Below are 16,668 nucleotides of genomic sequence, written 5' to 3' on the forward strand. Positions count from 1 at the left end.
AGTAATCACTGTTGTGCCGTTGGAGGGGGGGGGAGGGATGCAATTTTGATTCAGGCAGACCTTTGATGTTCTTCACAGTTGGCTGCGGGCGGACCCTTTTATGTCTTCTATCCCGCTGTGGTCACCGACTGTGACCCCTCCGTTCCAGATACAACCGTTCTTCCGTGGTGAACCCGGTACCCAGGCAAAGGCAGACACACACACCAGGTTCCCACCGATCGTAATTTCTCACCCTGTGAGTCTATGGTTGGTTCCTGCGAACCGGACCTCCAAACTCCCACCAACTTGTGGGGGCACACCGCTCTTCCAGGGTCTCGTTATCTCATGATCCCGTGGTGTGTGCTGCGCCTTAGCGAACCTGTTCTTTTTATCCCCCTGCTGGGGTATCGCCTGTCCATCAAACTTCAAACAGTTCAGGTTCAAAGCAACCGGTCCGTCAATATTCTGAATTGTGTTTCTTTTCCATTATCTCTCTCTCCTCTCTCATTAACATTTTGAACGTTTCTCCATTGTCTCCCTTATCTCTCTCATTAGCATCAATCTCTGATAACTTGGTTTGTCATCACAATATTTACATGCATGGAACTTTGATGGTGTAAGCACCTATTGAGAAAGTGGTCAACAAAGTCTGTGGGATTCTGGAGTTTATAAAGAAAGCTATGTACAAAACAAAAAATATCTGAATCAGGTTTAATATCACTGGCATCTTCTTCATGTGCCTTGCGCGTTACACGCTTGGGCGATCATGGCTCTCCACATCGAAAGATCCCTCGCAGCGTCAATGATATCTCGCACACTGATCTGTTAGTTCTTTCACATTGTCCATATATTTTCTTCTTTGCCTTCCTCTTCTGCGTTTCCCAGGCATACGACCTTGTAATGTAAGGCATTCTATTTCTCCCTTTTTGATGACATGGCCCAGGAATTTAAGTTTCCTCTCATTTAATGTTCTCAGTAAAGATCTTTTTGTATGATTGGAGTACTGTCTCATTAGTTACCCTATCTCTATATGATATTTTCAGCATTCATCTAAGAAACCACATTTCTGTTGCTTCTAAGTTTCTTTGGAGTTCTGGTGTTATAGTCCATGTTTCGGAAGCATTCAGCAAGATTGACCAGATGTAACATTTTAGTAGCCTAAGCCTTGTTTTCATAGAAATGTGTCTGTTGGTAAAAATGGGTTTCATTTTTTGGAAGTTGGTTTTGGCAATGGCAATTCTTCTTTTTATTTCTACTTTACTTCTAGCATCTTGTGATATAAAGCTACCAAGGTAATTAAAGTTGGTCTTTTGTTCAATCTCTTGGTTACTGATGTACAATTGGCAGTTGGGATTATCCTGCTGTTTTGATATTACCATACATTTGGTTTTTTTTACAGTTGATGGTTAGACCAAAATCTGCACTTGTTTGTACTACTTTGTCTAGGAGGATTTGTAGGTCTTCTGTAGCACTTGCTATTAGGGTGGTATCGTCTGCATATCTTATATTGTTGATGTTAACACCTACAATTTTTATCCCATCTAGGCCTTCTATTTCTCTGAGAATCATTTCACTGGAGATATTAAATAATTCCGGTGAGGCAACGCATCCCTGTCTAACTCCTCTTTGAATTTTAGTCCAACTGCTTATATTATCATCAATTTTTACCGCCGCCATTTGATTCCAATATATACTATAGATATTAAATATTTCCGGTGAGGCAACACATCCCTGTCTAACGCCTCTTTGAATTTTAGTCCAACTGCTTATATTATCATCAATTTTTACCACCGCTATTTGATTTCACTGGCATATGTGGTAAAATTTGGTGTTTTGTGCCAGCAGTACATTGCAATAGATAACAATAAAAATTTGAAATTTCAATAAAAAGTATATATAAAAAAAGGAAATTAAGTAAGTAGTGCAAAATGAGAGGGAAAATTTACTGAGGAAGTTTTCGTGGGTTCATTGTCCATGTAGAAATCTGATGGCAGAAGGGAAGAAGCTGTTCCTGAAATATTATGTGTGTGTGTCTTCAGGCTCCTGCACCCCTCCTGTACTGCAATGAGAAGAGGGCGTGACCTGGGTGATAGAGATTATTAGTGATAGACACTGCCTTTTTGAGGTATCGCCTTTTGAAGGTGTCCTCAATGCTGAGGTGGATAATGCCCTATCACTCCAGTTCCTATCCCCCTGGCAAATTGGTTTAAACCCTCCCGAGCAGCTCCAGTAAACCTGCTGGCAAGGGTATTGGTCCCCTTTGGGTTCAGGTCGTTCCTTCCCCAGAAGAGATCCCAACGATCCTAAATCTGAAGCCCTACCCCCTACTCCAGTTCCTCAGTTACAAATTCATCTCTCAAATCATCCTATTCTTGGCCTCACTGGCACGTTGCACAGACTGCAATCCAGAGGTTGTTACCCTGGACGCCCTGCTTTTCAGCTTTTCTCTAAATTCTCTCTTTTCCTTCCTATGTCATTGGTACCAAAATGTACCAAGATGTCTGGCTGCTCACCCTCCCCCTTTAGAAAGTTATGGACACGATCTGAGACAGCCCTAACCCTGGCACCTGGGAGGTAACATACCATATGGATCTGTCTATCGTGTCCACAGGCTCTCCTATCTACTCCTGCAACTATGGAATATGTTATCACCACTACATTCCTCCTCTTCCCCTTCTGAGCCACAGTGCTAAAGATCTGGTCACTGGGGCTCCCCCCCCCCCGCCACCCCCCCCCATAGTTCTTCTCCCTCAACAGTATCCAAAGCAGTATACTTGTTATTGATCATATTGATTAACTATATTGGTTCCAGAAATGAAGAATTTTTGCCACGAGGGGAGTGTAAGGGGGATATTTTTAAAGCTCATTCATTCATTATGTGCCGTGTTGTGTGATGTAGGCAATCATGGTCTTTCCATGACCATGATTGTTCCTGGCAAATTTTTCTACAGAAGTGGTTTTGTCATTGCCTTCTTCTGGGCAGTGTCTTTACAAGATAGGTGACCCCAGCCATTGTCAAAACTCTTCAGAGACTGTCTGTCTGATATCAGTGGTCACATAACCAGGACTTGTGATATGCACCAACCACTGATATGATCATCCATCACCCGCTGCCATGGCTTCACATGATTCTGAACGGGGCGAGGGGGGGAGCTATGCACCTTGCCCAAGGATGACCTGCAGGCTAGCAGAGAGAAGGGGCACTTTACACCTCCTTTCAATGTATCTCCACCCCTCCATCTTATTTTTTATGCTCTGTGTAATAACATGGAACAATGTCTATGAAGGTGATGGGAGCCAAGTTTCAAAAGCCATGTAGGAAAGCTCTTGAGGAGTATAAAATATGCAAGACCACAGGGATAGACCAGTGGAAAAGAACAATGCGTTAAGAGACTTAGATTGAGTAAATAACCAGACTTTTTCCAAGGGTGGAAATAGCTAATACAAGGGGTGATAATTTTAAGGTGACTGGAGGAAAGTATTGGGGACGGGATGGAGAAGTAAGTTTTTTACACAGAGAGTGATGCATTATAAGGGTGGTGATAAAGGCAGATACATTAGGGACATTTAAGAAACTCTTTGATAGGCACATGGATAATGGATTTAAAAAATATGTAGCGCTCAGTGTGAGGGAGCCAGCCAGTGGTATAGTCACATCTACACCAGACTTCGGGGCATGTCGTCCTGGGTTTGAATCTGGCCTGCTCCTTACACACTGTCCATCTGTGCTGGTTGAGCGTCGAGCCAGCAACTCAGCCTCGTAAAAAAATGGACAAAAGCTTAAGAAATGACAATGCTGCTGCCCAATGCGTCACAAGTCACGAAGAGGAACAACAATGTTGAAGGGAAGGGTTAGATTGATCTTAGAGCAGGTTAAAAGGTCAGCACTGTGCTGTAATGTTCCAAGTTCTATGCTCTAACTAACAAGCTTACTGAAAAGAAAATAAGTAAGGATTCAACAGATCAAATGGCTTCCTCTGATTGATTCTAATGGTTTTAATTCAATAGCTTCCTGCTCCCCCCTCCCAACCCCAAGAGTGCAGCATGTTGATCCTCCCTTCCTCTGGGTCCACCAAAATCAGGTCTCAGTCTTCCCGTGATCAGCCTTCCCAGGTGAATTTCGCTTGTTCAGGACCTTCCACTCTGTCTACTCCAACCACAATGCATTTTCCTCTTTGAAAAAATCCAATGAGCTTTAAATTGTAAATAAGTACATTGGCCTCCCTCTGATACACATTGTCAATGAACTTCACTGGGAATGAGTGCACGCAGATGTTATAAAACTTAGGCAGCACCAAGTTTGTGACACACAAAACTGCAAATGGTGGAAACCCACAAGATACTGGAGGAACTCAGAACACTGGGCAGCATCTATGAAGGAACATGGGCAAGAGTCTATACCCTTAATCTGGATTAAAAAAATAGTGGGGTGATAGCCAGTCTAAAAAGGTTTGAGAGAAGGGATGGAGCAAGAGCTGGCAGCTGACAGGTGAATCCAGTGGAGGCACGATTGGGTTCATAGGCAGATGAGGGAAGGGTAGTGGAAAAAGCACCAGAAGCTGGCAGCTGCATTTGAAAAAGGGCAAAAGACGGTGCAACCAAATAGTAGTTGTCACACCTCATTATCAGGTGTGAGTAAGCGTGCACGACAAGAGTCACCAGTTGAAAAAAACAGATGGTAAACCACAACAGCAAGTTAGTGCAAGGGGCTTGATTTAGTGCCAGGTGGAAAAAAAACCTTGCACTGATGAGCTGCTGCAGCTTACCATCTGTTGTTTTTTCAACTGGTGACCCTCCCTGGGCACGCTTACCCACACCAGACAGTAAGGTGAGGGAGATGGTGGCAGTGGTGGAATACCTGAACAGATTACACTTTCCCATTTGGCGTCAAGCTTGTGTTGCTGGGGATCCAGGCACAAAGGTGTGATCCCATAGTACTCCCCATTTGAGCTCTGCAGATGGTGAGGGGACTTGACAGAGTGTTGGAGGATCAGTTGCCCTCCGAAATGGCTGATGTGTGGACTACAGTGGGGGTGCTCGTCATTGGCATTTCGAGCTCTGGAGGATGGTGGGGTCACATCCATATGTCTGGATCCCCAACAACTTACCATCTCTCACACCTCACTATCAGGCATGGGTAAGCGTGCCCAACAAAAAAAAACACAACCTGCACTTCAGAGTGAAGGGGCTTTATTTAGTGTCAGGAGGAAAAAGTGCAAAAGCTGCCCAAAAGTTGTGAAGAAAAAAAAGTACTTGCAAATAGACAAAAAAATTACAAATATACAGAGGCTTTCTCCATAACACACGTTGTCTTTAGCTTTCCAATATAATTATTCACAACCGTCAAATCCACCCTCCACACCTCTCTAGTAAAGCCAGACTGAGGGCTTATATGTGCCTCCACCTGGCCTAGAAGGAACAGGAAAATCTACTGTTGGTCGGGGGTGGGGGGGAGGGTTAATCATATGACCAAACCATAATAATTATTTTACATGCAGAAATGGAACAGCGATGCTCACATCCTACAGTTTTATTCCACAACAAATGCCTTAGTTAAACACGTAGATCAGTGTCCACATGCTTAGAAAGAATAGTGCCTCCCCACCAGTGGTGTTGCCTGCGTAGGGTGTAGTGCGCCTGCCCCCACTAACACAGGCAGTATTTTAGGACACCCCAAACTGCCCCTCAGGTATTTTTGGGGCCATTGTGCTGTCTCCAAACCGATGCAACGGTGTGAGTGAAAATTACTGAAACTGTTTGGAATGCCTAAATCAAGAATCCTTTTTTTAGTGTGGGTTATAAACCAGTAGAGCATGTTAACTGAAGGGATTTGATTAGCCAAGCTAACGATTGCTTTGCTGTTGGGGCGTGTAAATGGTGAACTCCCAAGAACTGCAGAATGAGAGGGAAAAGTATGTGAACTGCTGGGGAAGTAGACCAGGGACAGACAAGGAGGAGCGACTAACCGGGCAAAGAGACAAGGTTAGCGGGAGAACTAGCATTGCCAACCTGTTCTGTCACAGTAGAGGAAAGTGGGGCTTGGAGTAGAGGGAGGGAGGTGGGGAGTAGAGGGGAAGGAGAACCAGCAGAAGGAGCGTGTGGGTGGTAAACAAATAGAAAGGGGGGAGAAGGGGAAAGAGGCATGGTGATAAGAGGGGCAGGTATATCTGGAGGAGAGAGAAAATGAACATGGGACAGCCACTGGACATTGGAAGAATTGAATGGAATGGATGTAGGCTGCCCAGGCACAATACGTTCAATTCTTCCAGTTTGTTTTAGTATCAACTTTGCATGCTGTCTGCGTTTCATGCTTTCTATACAAAGTGCAACAATTCAAAAGTTAAATGGACATACAACCGATGTGCAAATGAAGGAAAAACTGTGCAAATAAAAAACACAAATAATTCTGAGTACGTGAGTTGTAGAGTCCTTGAAAGTGAGTCTGTGGGTTGTTGAATCAGTTTAGTGTTGGGGTGAGTGAAGTTATCCACCCTAGTTCAGCTGCCTGTAGTTTGAAGGGTAATAATGGTTACTGAACCTGGTGGTGTGGGACAAAGGGCTCCTGTACCACCTGCCCAATGTTCAGAGCAAGAAGAGAGCATGGCCTGGATGGTGGGGGTCCCTGATAATGGATGCTGCTTTCTTGATGAAGTATGTACAGAATGAGTCATCCTGGGGTGTCCACTAGGCCTTTCCCTGCAAAGTGTTTGTATTGTAAATTGACTGAAACATGCGGTCACTCATTTTGAGCTAGGGGCATCATATCACCTTTAAGCACCTCTACCTTTGACCTGAAAACAGAGAATACTAGAGGTACTCAGCAGGTCAGGCAACTTCTGCAGAGAAAGGAATAGGGCTTATGTTCCATGTCAAACACCCTTCATCATCAGAACTACTTTTCAGCTCTTTGTTCTGCTGTCCAATCACAAATAAAAGACTGTTGGTCACTATCTTCGGTTTGATTAGAGCCGTCTCTGCCTACTTAATTGTTGAGGATTGTATCTATTCATTTTTTTATATGCAGCTTTGTAGATGGCTCCAAGATCGGAATGACATCAGTTGTATTAGGCTCAATTTCTCCGACAGAATAACATGCCAATCATCATGACCTATGCAATAACTGAATGTCAACTTCCATTGTGGAGATAATTCATGTTGAAATGTGACCAACTTAAACTGAGTTGATCCACACCAACATTGCAAAGTTCATCATGTTTTAAGGATTAGCTTTAAGTGTCACTCGTACATCAAAACATACAGTGAAATGCATCATTTACATCAAATCAATCAGCCAGGATTGTGCCGGGGATCCTGCAAGTGTCACCCCATTTTGAGCACCAACATAGCATGCCCACAATTCATTAACTCTAATTCTAACCGTACGTCTTTGGAATGTGGGAGGAAAACAGAGCACCAGGAGGAATCTTGTGCTTTGCAAACTCGAAGCATTAAACTAACTTATGGGAAGACATGGGAGTCTGATATGTGAGTCTAACTTTGTTCTTTACTTTAAAGACAAGTGTATATCACACGGAAGCATAGTAACGTCTGCAATTCATTTATTTTTACATGTAATATATAAATATGTGTTTCGGGGACAGTTAGAGCCGACAGTTTACAGTTTGGAGGTCGTTCTGAGTGATCCAGCACCTTACTGTCTCCGAGAAGATTCTAGGAAGCGAGCACGTACTCAGACGGCCTCAATGCGAAGAGACTTTGAGATGGGGCGTGAGCCCATTTTCAACTATTTCGCCATTAAAGTGTCCATTAATCGCTGATTAAAGCATCGAGGAAGATTGAGGCATCGAGGCAAATGCAAAAGGCGAGTGAGAGTTTCAGCAGCCATAGCCTGCCTTTTGTTCGCTGCTGAAGGAGGATTCTGTGAGTGACCTTTTACTCTGTGGCTCACTGTGGCAGACGGGCAGGCCTCTATCCCTTGTATGGTGTCCCTCTCTTTTGATGAATGTCACTGATATCTTAGGATGGTATCGTGGTTCTGCATTTATGGATTGGACTATTGCCTTTATGGACAGTGGACTTTTCCAGACCTATGGTTTTTATATTCTGTGTTTTTTAAAGCCGGTTCCATTTCAGTTTTGTTGTACAAGGGGAGGATGTTTGGGGGTTGATGTTCAGTTTGTTTCTTGTGCGGGGGGATGGGGTTCGATGATCAGGAAGCTGTTTGTTTTTGCGGTGAGATTGATGATTCTCTCTGAATGACTTTCACATTCTTTCTTTGTTTTGTGGCTATCTGGAGAAGACAAATTTCAGAGTTCTATATATGGATACATGCTTTCATAATATATGAACCTTTGAATGAATTATTTAAACAAACAAGAATGCTTAATCAACCAATATACACAAGATTACTCAAATATTACTGAAATATTAAATACGCAATGCCACAGGGAGAGCACACAAACTCCTTATACACACCAGTGGGAACTGAACCCCAATGGAGGGGAGGAGAAGATGGCGGCGTGATGCAGCGCGCGCGGCCGCTTCAAAATGATATCATATTTGTAAGTAGGATGCTGTGCACAATCCTGATTTGATGGAGACAGACGTGAGAAGCACGGAGGAACATCTGGAGAAACTTCTGAAATGCCCGCTTCACTGCTGCTGCTGCTGTGCGATCGAGAATCTACGGAGTGGAAGGCCCCAAATCCTCGACTTTGCCTATTGCCTGTTGCCGGGGCCGGGGTCAAAGCGCTCGGCAGAGATGGTGCTCGGTGCTCGGTGTCGGAGGGCTGGTCAGAGGCACGAAGTTTTCGGACGGACTCAGAGTCGGCTGTGGTCAGGTGCTTCCAGGGTGCTGCATCGGCAAGTTTGTGATGCTGGAAGCTCATGGCATGAAGAGTTTTTCTTCCTTCTACCGTCTGCGTGAGATGATGGGACTTTCGAGAGACTTTGAGACTTTTTTTTACCGTGCCCATGGTCTGTTCTTCTATCAAATTATGGTATTGCTTTGCACTGTTGTAACTATATGTTATAATTATGTGGTTTTTGCCAGTTTTTTTAGTCTTGGTTTGTCTTGTGTTTCAGTGATATCATTCTGGAGGAACATTGTATCATTTCTTAATGCATGCATTACTAAATGACAATAATAGAGGACTGCGTGTCCTTATAATCTAATCTTACAGCTGGTGCTGCAATAGTATTATGCAAAATACTACACTACCATGCTGCTCCAGAAACCCCATGTTGTTTGTCTCAGCACTGACATTCATTAACTGCCATGGTTTCTTCTTATTTTACAATAGGTACAATTAAACATGTCCTGAAAAAGCACTCAACATTAATGGCCCAAGTATTCCTTTAACGATGTCATAATTGTTATTGCCAATAAACCTCCCTGAGCTACAGTGGCATCTGTATATGGTTTCATCAATAATACTCTTCCCTCTGATTCAGAAATTTGTGACTACAGTGCTGTTCCAGAGATTTGACCATTGTCCTGTAAACAGTATCAGTTTCTAGGAGATGCACCTTTATAGATGCAATCTATCAAATTAGGCCGCATCTGTTCTCTTGGGTGGATATAAAGAAATTCCATAAAACAACACCCTTGCTTGTCTTCAAAGTAATCTTTTAACCAATCTTTTTATCATTTAGTCACTGTTGTTTATAGATGTTTGCTTTGTAATTCTAATGCAATGCTTCATTGACCTCAAAGCTTTTTTGGGTATTCTGTAATGAATGAACTAAGTGCTACATAAATATTAATTATTTTTGAATTTGATTATTAACCATCACCTCATGAAGACCCTGAGTTCTAATTGTCAATTTTAAGATTGTTAAAATAATTTTATTTTGTATTACCTTGCTCTCTCTTAGGGCAAATTTCCCCTCCTTTTCTCTTTCTTTAACTGAGCTCTCTCTCCATCTGCTCCGTCTCTTATCTTCCCATTTTTAGACCTTAAGCCGATAAGAAATAAGAGATGAATTATGCCATTCAGCCCATCGAGTCTGCTCTGCCATTCCATCATGCCTGATTTATTTTCCCTCTTAATCCCATCCTCCTGTCTTCTTCCCATAACCCTTGAAGACCTTACTAATCAAGAACCCATGACAACCACTTTAAATATACCCAATAACTTTGCCTCAACAGCCATCAGTAACAATTACTACCTCTCCAGTGCAAAGTTCTAGTGGACTGATATCCCCCATGGATTCTATCTCTCTAATTTATTCTGTTTTGGTCTTTGCATTGTTAATTTCACAACTGTTCAATCTGATCAGCAAAAGCAATATCTTGTTGGTTGGTGTTGGTGTTGATTCAGCTAACTGCTGATTTAACTGTTCAATCTGATCTGCTAAAGCGATATCTTCTGGTTGGTGTTGGTGTCAGCTAAACCAATATCTTGTTGGTTGGTGTTCATTCAGGTCATGGATGCCCCATTTTCTTGTGTACTTAATCACTAGTAGTTTTAGTAAAAATTACTTTCAGCAGATGGGTACAGGGATGACAGTAGATGTGAAGTCAGTGCAAAGTACCAGATCCTACATTACAAGTAACAATGACTAATTATTACTGTCATATTTTGAGATATTCCATGTATCATTCAGTAACTTACAACAGTGTTGTTCATCTTGGGTATTACCTGACATTCACACCACTTCATTGGGATGTGTAATGTTGATCTGTTCATGGGCCACTTCTGTAAAAATAACTTTTTAATATCCTGCGAAAACCCAGCTGTTCAGATCCCCCAGTGTTTCACTTAAGTATGCAGACCATGTCTTAGTTGTACGTAAAATTCTAATGTGACTTTTAAGCAATTGCAATTCAAATGTATTTGATGATTAATGTTATACATATTTTCAAATAAGGAGAAGACTTAAATGTATACATCACCTTTTAGAACTGACTTATTTATACTGTTTTTATTGAAGAAATTATTGATTTACCATGTTGAATTCCAAAGAAGCAAAGGGTGTGAAGCACAGAATAATTTCTAGTTCATTTAAAGGAAAATGGCTTAAGGAAACAGTAGAAATGGCTACACCGAAAGCTCGAGAGGTCAGGAACGTGCAGCTATGCGAAACATTTATGTACAAAACAGAAACTGGTGTTACCTGTGTGTATTGTCATGATGTAAAAGTTGCTGGAGAACTTGAAAGTGGGAAGAAGTGGAGTGATAGTTGGAAACATAACTTTTTAAAGTATCACTTAGCAAGGAAATCACACGTGGGCAGTGTGCAAAAGCTCTGGCGAGAAAATCCTTCATTACCCGCTACAGGCGGGTACATGTATGTTTTGTGAATGAAAGATGAATGAAAGCAAAAATGATCAAACCCAGAGGAGATCAAAATTCTTATTGGCAGTGTTTTGCTAGCTGTTAAAATTAATACCTCTTTAATACCTCTCTCTCTATATATATATATAATTCAAATTGATGCATGTTGTTGTCACTGGGCAAAAATCTGCACAGCAAGAGATGTTTGTGCATTAAAAATTGGAACATTGGTAAATAGGCAGATTACCAATGTCAAATACATATATTTTTCTGAAAGTCTCTTTTGCTCTGCAAGAAACTGTAAAAATAAAAGATGAAATTTATTTCATTGATTCTTTTTTAGTTTAATTAGGTGGGAGGTATTTATTACAGTTTGATGTATGAATGAACAGAAATCATTCCATGCTAGTTTCAGTCTATGTTTTGTATAGAGGAAGCTACACTAGAGAAGTTTATTCCCCTAAGCTTAAGTAAAACTGGGCAAGTATATCACCTCTATTATTTATTATATAGGCTTTTTGTTCTTGTTTATAATGTCACCAGTCTTCAGTATACCACCCCACACACACATACACACACACACACACACACACACACACACCTGTCTTTCATTTCTTCGAACTCTCTCTTTGTCTGCCTCCACCTATCATCTACTTGCCACAGTCTTCCAGCTCCAGTCCCATGCCCCTCCCCTACTTGGCACAGCACACATCTCATCTTTCACCCTTCTTCAGTCCACCAATCACCTCAAACTCCTGCTCATCACTCTTTATTAGGAGGTTAAAGTCCTGAAGAGATTCTGCATTTCATACTGAAGCTTTCAAAACCTCAGGATATCCTGAAACACTTTAAAGCCCATGAAAGATATAAAAAATTCAGAAAATGCTGCAACGTAGAAAAGAGTAGAACATTAGTTAATTGAAAATGGTAATTGAAAAGATGAAAGAGCCTGGCATCTAATTAAAGGACACCAAGCTTCAGCGTTTTTCAGAATTTTTATTGTTTTAGGAATAGGTAAATGAGGAAGGTAGGGGTTGTTTGCTTCTGAGATTCTGTAAAGGAATAAATGCTCTCCTTTCGGCAAAATGCACGACAACAAATTACTCTTGCCATTATAATCATTATTCATAAGATAATTATCTTTTAATTGATATACTTTGAATGTAATTAGTAATTTTATTGCCTCAACAATCTATATCGTTGGAGGGAAACACAGAGTGAATAATTCATATGATTGCAGTGATGTATTGCTGGAAACAGTGCAAGACTATGTTGCAGCACAATTCATTTAATGATCTATTGGGAGTCGTGTGGCTCAAGAATAATCAAAATATCTAACCAGGTATAGCAGATTTCAGGCTGTCTTGGGACAGATGTCATTACTTGCATTGGTGTCCAAGTTATCCATCTTGCATAGCCGTGAAAAGTGACTTTGCCATCATTGGTGAGACTATTTATTTACTTAGTGATAGAGTGCAGAGTAACCCTTCCGGCACCTCGAGCCACACCGCCCCAGCAACCCCCGACAATCCCAATCATCCTAAACCTAATCACGGGACAATTCACAACAACCAATTGACTTACCCGGTACGTCTTTGGACTGCAGGAGGAAACTGGAGGACCCGGGGAAAATGAACGCATTCCACAAGGAGGATGTACAAATTTCTTACAGAATGGCACCGGAATTGAACTCCGGTCTGCCCTAGATGTAACAGTGTCGCACTAAATGCGATGCCAGTGTACCTAATATTTACAACACTGATGTAGTTACAGTGTGTAATTAATAGTTTTGGAGAGAGCATATGGGTATCACAAAACAGAAATCTAATCAACAAGTTCAGATGAATATGTAAATCCAATAAAGAATTTAAAGCAACAATCTAACCTCCCAAGATAAGATTTATGTCTTCTCGTTATTTTCTGGTATCTGGAATTGTTTGCAATATGCATTGTCTGAATGTGGTACAAATGGGCATGCCCTCTCTGTGTTCCTGAAGGTACACAGTATCCTTCCTCATGCTTGAGGAAATGTGTAGATGGTAGAGCACAGAGCCTGTCCATTTTGCCCAGTTAGTCTGTGACAGTGTCAACACTCCATGGGCTTCCTATCATCCTACCTCATCTAACCTGATTCATCATTTCTTTCATCAGATGCTTTGATGAAAGATCAACCACCTGAAAAATAAACTAGGTTCTTTTTCTCTCCACAGCTGCTGCCTGAACTGCTAGATATCTCCAGTTGTTTCTGTTTTCATGATTCACTTTCATTTCCCATTTTCCTCAAATGTGTGGGTATTATTTGATGTGACTACTCCATTCGGCAACAATCCCCACATTCTAACCATTCAAATTCAAAGTCAAAGTAAATTTGCTATCAAGGTATATACGTCACTGTATACTATCTTGAAATTCATTTGCTTGTGGGCATTTACAGGAAAAATACAGAAATATAATAAAATTTAGGAAGAATGCACATAAACAAAAACTGACAAAAAAAAACAATGTGAAACAGAAGACAGGTTTTTGCAGATAGAATAAATATACAATGAGTTGTAGAGTACTTGAAAGTAACTCAGGTTGTGAAATCAGTTCAGAGTTAAAGGCCAGTGAAGTTACCCTCATTGGTTCAGGAGCCTGGTGGCTAAAGAATAATAACTGCCCCCGAACCTGGTAATGTTGTACCTCAGGCTCCTGTACCTCCTGCCTGATGGTAGTAGTGAGAAGAGAGCATGGCCTGGATAGTAAGGATCTTTGATGATGGATGCTGCTTTCTTGTGGCAGCGCTCCTTGTCAATGTGCTCAGTGGTGGAGAGGGCGTTGCCTGTGATAAACCGGGTGTCCTTTAGACTTTTCCATTCCTGGCCATTGGTGCTTCCATACCATTCCCTACCTAAACAGCCTTCCCCCAAGTTCCTTATTGGAGTTACTAGTAATTAGATAGCTATACCCATTGCTTTGGAACTGCTTCTACCAACATACACACATTTTCTTTCATAACATAATTTAACACAAGAACAAATTATAACAATAGTCATATCTCACCTTTGTCCCAACAGTTGGTTCACTGAATTAATACAAGCTCCTGTGTGATTTAATCAAATGGTAGAAGATTAAACACTCAACAGATCTTATGGCTGTGGTATGAACTAGAAATTAGACTTGTTGCTCTGATGATTACACAGTATAATAAAATCATTCCAGTAGATTTCACCTGATTATATCTTGCCTGAGTTACCTCAACTCCTGATAGATAATAAAAAAAGTGACACATCATGTATTTAATATGTGAAGCCGTTCAATACCCTTGAAAAATTAAAACCCTTGGGACTGAAGGATGACAAAATAGATATAAAACAGGTTGAGAGATAAAAATTAGGGTATACTCTTTAAGGGTTCTGTTAAAGAATGAGGCAAAGAACTGAGCTATGGCTATTAGGATCACGCACCCAATTCTTATTTTAATCACAAGCAAGAGAAAATCTGCAGATGCTGGAAATCCAAGCAACACACACAAAAATGCTGGAGGAACTCAGCAGGCCAGGCAGCATCTATGGTAAAGAGTACAGTCAACGTTTCGGGCTGGGACCCTTCAGCAGGACTGGAGAGAAAACAGTTAGGAGTAGAGTTAAAAGGTGGGGGAGGGGAGGTGATATGTGAAACCGGGAGGGGGAGGGGTGAAGTAGAGAGCTGGGAAGTAGATACAGGGCTGGAGAAGGGCAAGTCTGATAGGAGAGGACAGAAGGCCATGGAAGAAAGAAGAGGGGGGAGTAGAACCAAAGGGAGGCGATGGCCAGGCAAAGTGAGAGAGGGAAAAGGGGATGGAGAATGGTGAATTTTATTATTTTAAGACACTTTTGAAAAATTGTTAAGGAAAGATGATGAGACTTTGTTTGCTGTACATCCTGAAAAGTGGTAACAGCAAATTCAAACACAACTTTCAAAAGGGAATTAAATAAATGAAAAATAAAAAAAATGTTGCAGGGCTTTGGAAAATGTGGGGCCAACTGAAATTTTTTCAAGGAGCTTGCATTGGGCTGTTGCGTCAAATTATCTCATTCCACCTTAAACTGAGTAATGAATTTATTACTACCAGTAATCATATTGTTATATCAGTAATGTGTTTCTAGATCAGTATCCTTAATATAACAATTCAATTAGATTTTCCCTTGCAACCCACAGTATTTAAATGTCTGGAGAAACAAACCATCTGCTGGAGGAGCTAAGCAGGTTGAATAGCATCTGCAGGAGGGCAAAGTAACTGTCCATGGTTTCCATCAAAACTTCCACCTTGTGTCTTAATTTTAAAATTGTCAATGGTTCCCATCAAAAGCTTCCATCTTGTGTCTTCATTTTAAAATACATGTTTACAACCTCAGAAGCTAGTGAGGGTTTGGTGAAGGGTGTGAGAACAGCTGATTTAATAGGCCAGCAAACCACCATTAAATTCCATGTGCTAATTCAAATGTCTGTTCAAATGGAAAGTACAAGATTAAATTGTCAATGTGTAAGAGCAGTTCTGTCAGTTCTCTTGACTATATTACCCACATAACTAGATTGCTGAAATATTTTAAGAACTAAGCAAGACAATACATTTGTTCAAAATCTCCAAAAGAAGTTAAAAAACATTTAAACCAATCAAAGCAACACACATCAAAGTTGCTGGTGAACACAGCAGGCCAGGCAGCATCTCTAGGAAGAGGTACAGTCGACGTTTCAGGCCGAGAACCAATCAAAGCACCAGTCTGACATTTTGCAGATGTTACCTGACCTGTTTTGGATCTCCTATATTTTCAGTACTTGCAGGTTATTGTGCTGTGTTAAATTCTCTGTCTTCTAAAATTTGTGTTACTCTTCTTGTTTCAGGTCCCAACTGTTTTGCAGGCTCTACAATAATCCCAGCAGGAAAGGAAGTGAAGGTAGACGACTGTACCATATGCCAGTGCTCTCAGAATGGGGATTGGTGGAAGACGGAGCGACAGGCCACATGTGTCAAACGGGAATGTGAACGACTGTGAACCGGGTGTCAACTGTTCCACTTCTGACTAACTGCCAGCAAAGTAGCACCATAAAAATGCTTACAGCCAAAAGAATTGCCTAGCTCTACATGTTGCAATAGTCATTGGAAAATCTAGATCCCTGGTGCAAATACTGTTTGGTTAAACACTATTTTTTAATATTGTTCATTATCCCATCCTACCTGTGGGTGCTATTTTGGTTGAAAATTAAAGTAGGGTTTTGACTGCTGATCGCAGATCTATTTTGGTTTATCAGTTTTTATGTTGGATGCAACTGCTTCTTGTGTCATCTTAAGGATTTTCCTGCCCTCAAATTCACTGCCTGTCTGCACTTAATAGTAGAAGCTGTTTGCAGGCAAGTTGTGATACTACGGAATTTGTTTCAGCTGTGACTTTCTCTGCACTTTGCTGTCTGCTTCATCTTTACAATGACT

General features: G+C 41.2%; 1 protein-coding gene across 1 annotated transcript in view; it reads left to right on the top strand.

Annotated features, from left to right (window-relative positions):
* vwc2l (von Willebrand factor C domain containing 2 like) overlaps window positions 1–16,261 on the top strand; it is a 41,518-nt gene extending 25,257 nt beyond the window's left edge. Inside the window, exon 3 of the mRNA XM_063050008.1 lies at window positions 16,083–16,261. Coding sequence (XP_062906078.1) covers window positions 16,083–16,234 — 152 coding nt within the window. The 3' untranslated portion in view covers window positions 16,235–16,261. The remainder of the gene's footprint in view (window positions 1–16,082) is intronic.
* Window positions 16,262–16,668: the final 407 nt, after the last annotated feature.

Source organism: Mobula hypostoma, chromosome 6 (genome assembly GCF_963921235.1).
Source record: "Mobula hypostoma chromosome 6, sMobHyp1.1, whole genome shotgun sequence".
Classification (NCBI taxonomy): domain Eukaryota; kingdom Metazoa; phylum Chordata; class Chondrichthyes; order Myliobatiformes; family Myliobatidae; genus Mobula; species Mobula hypostoma.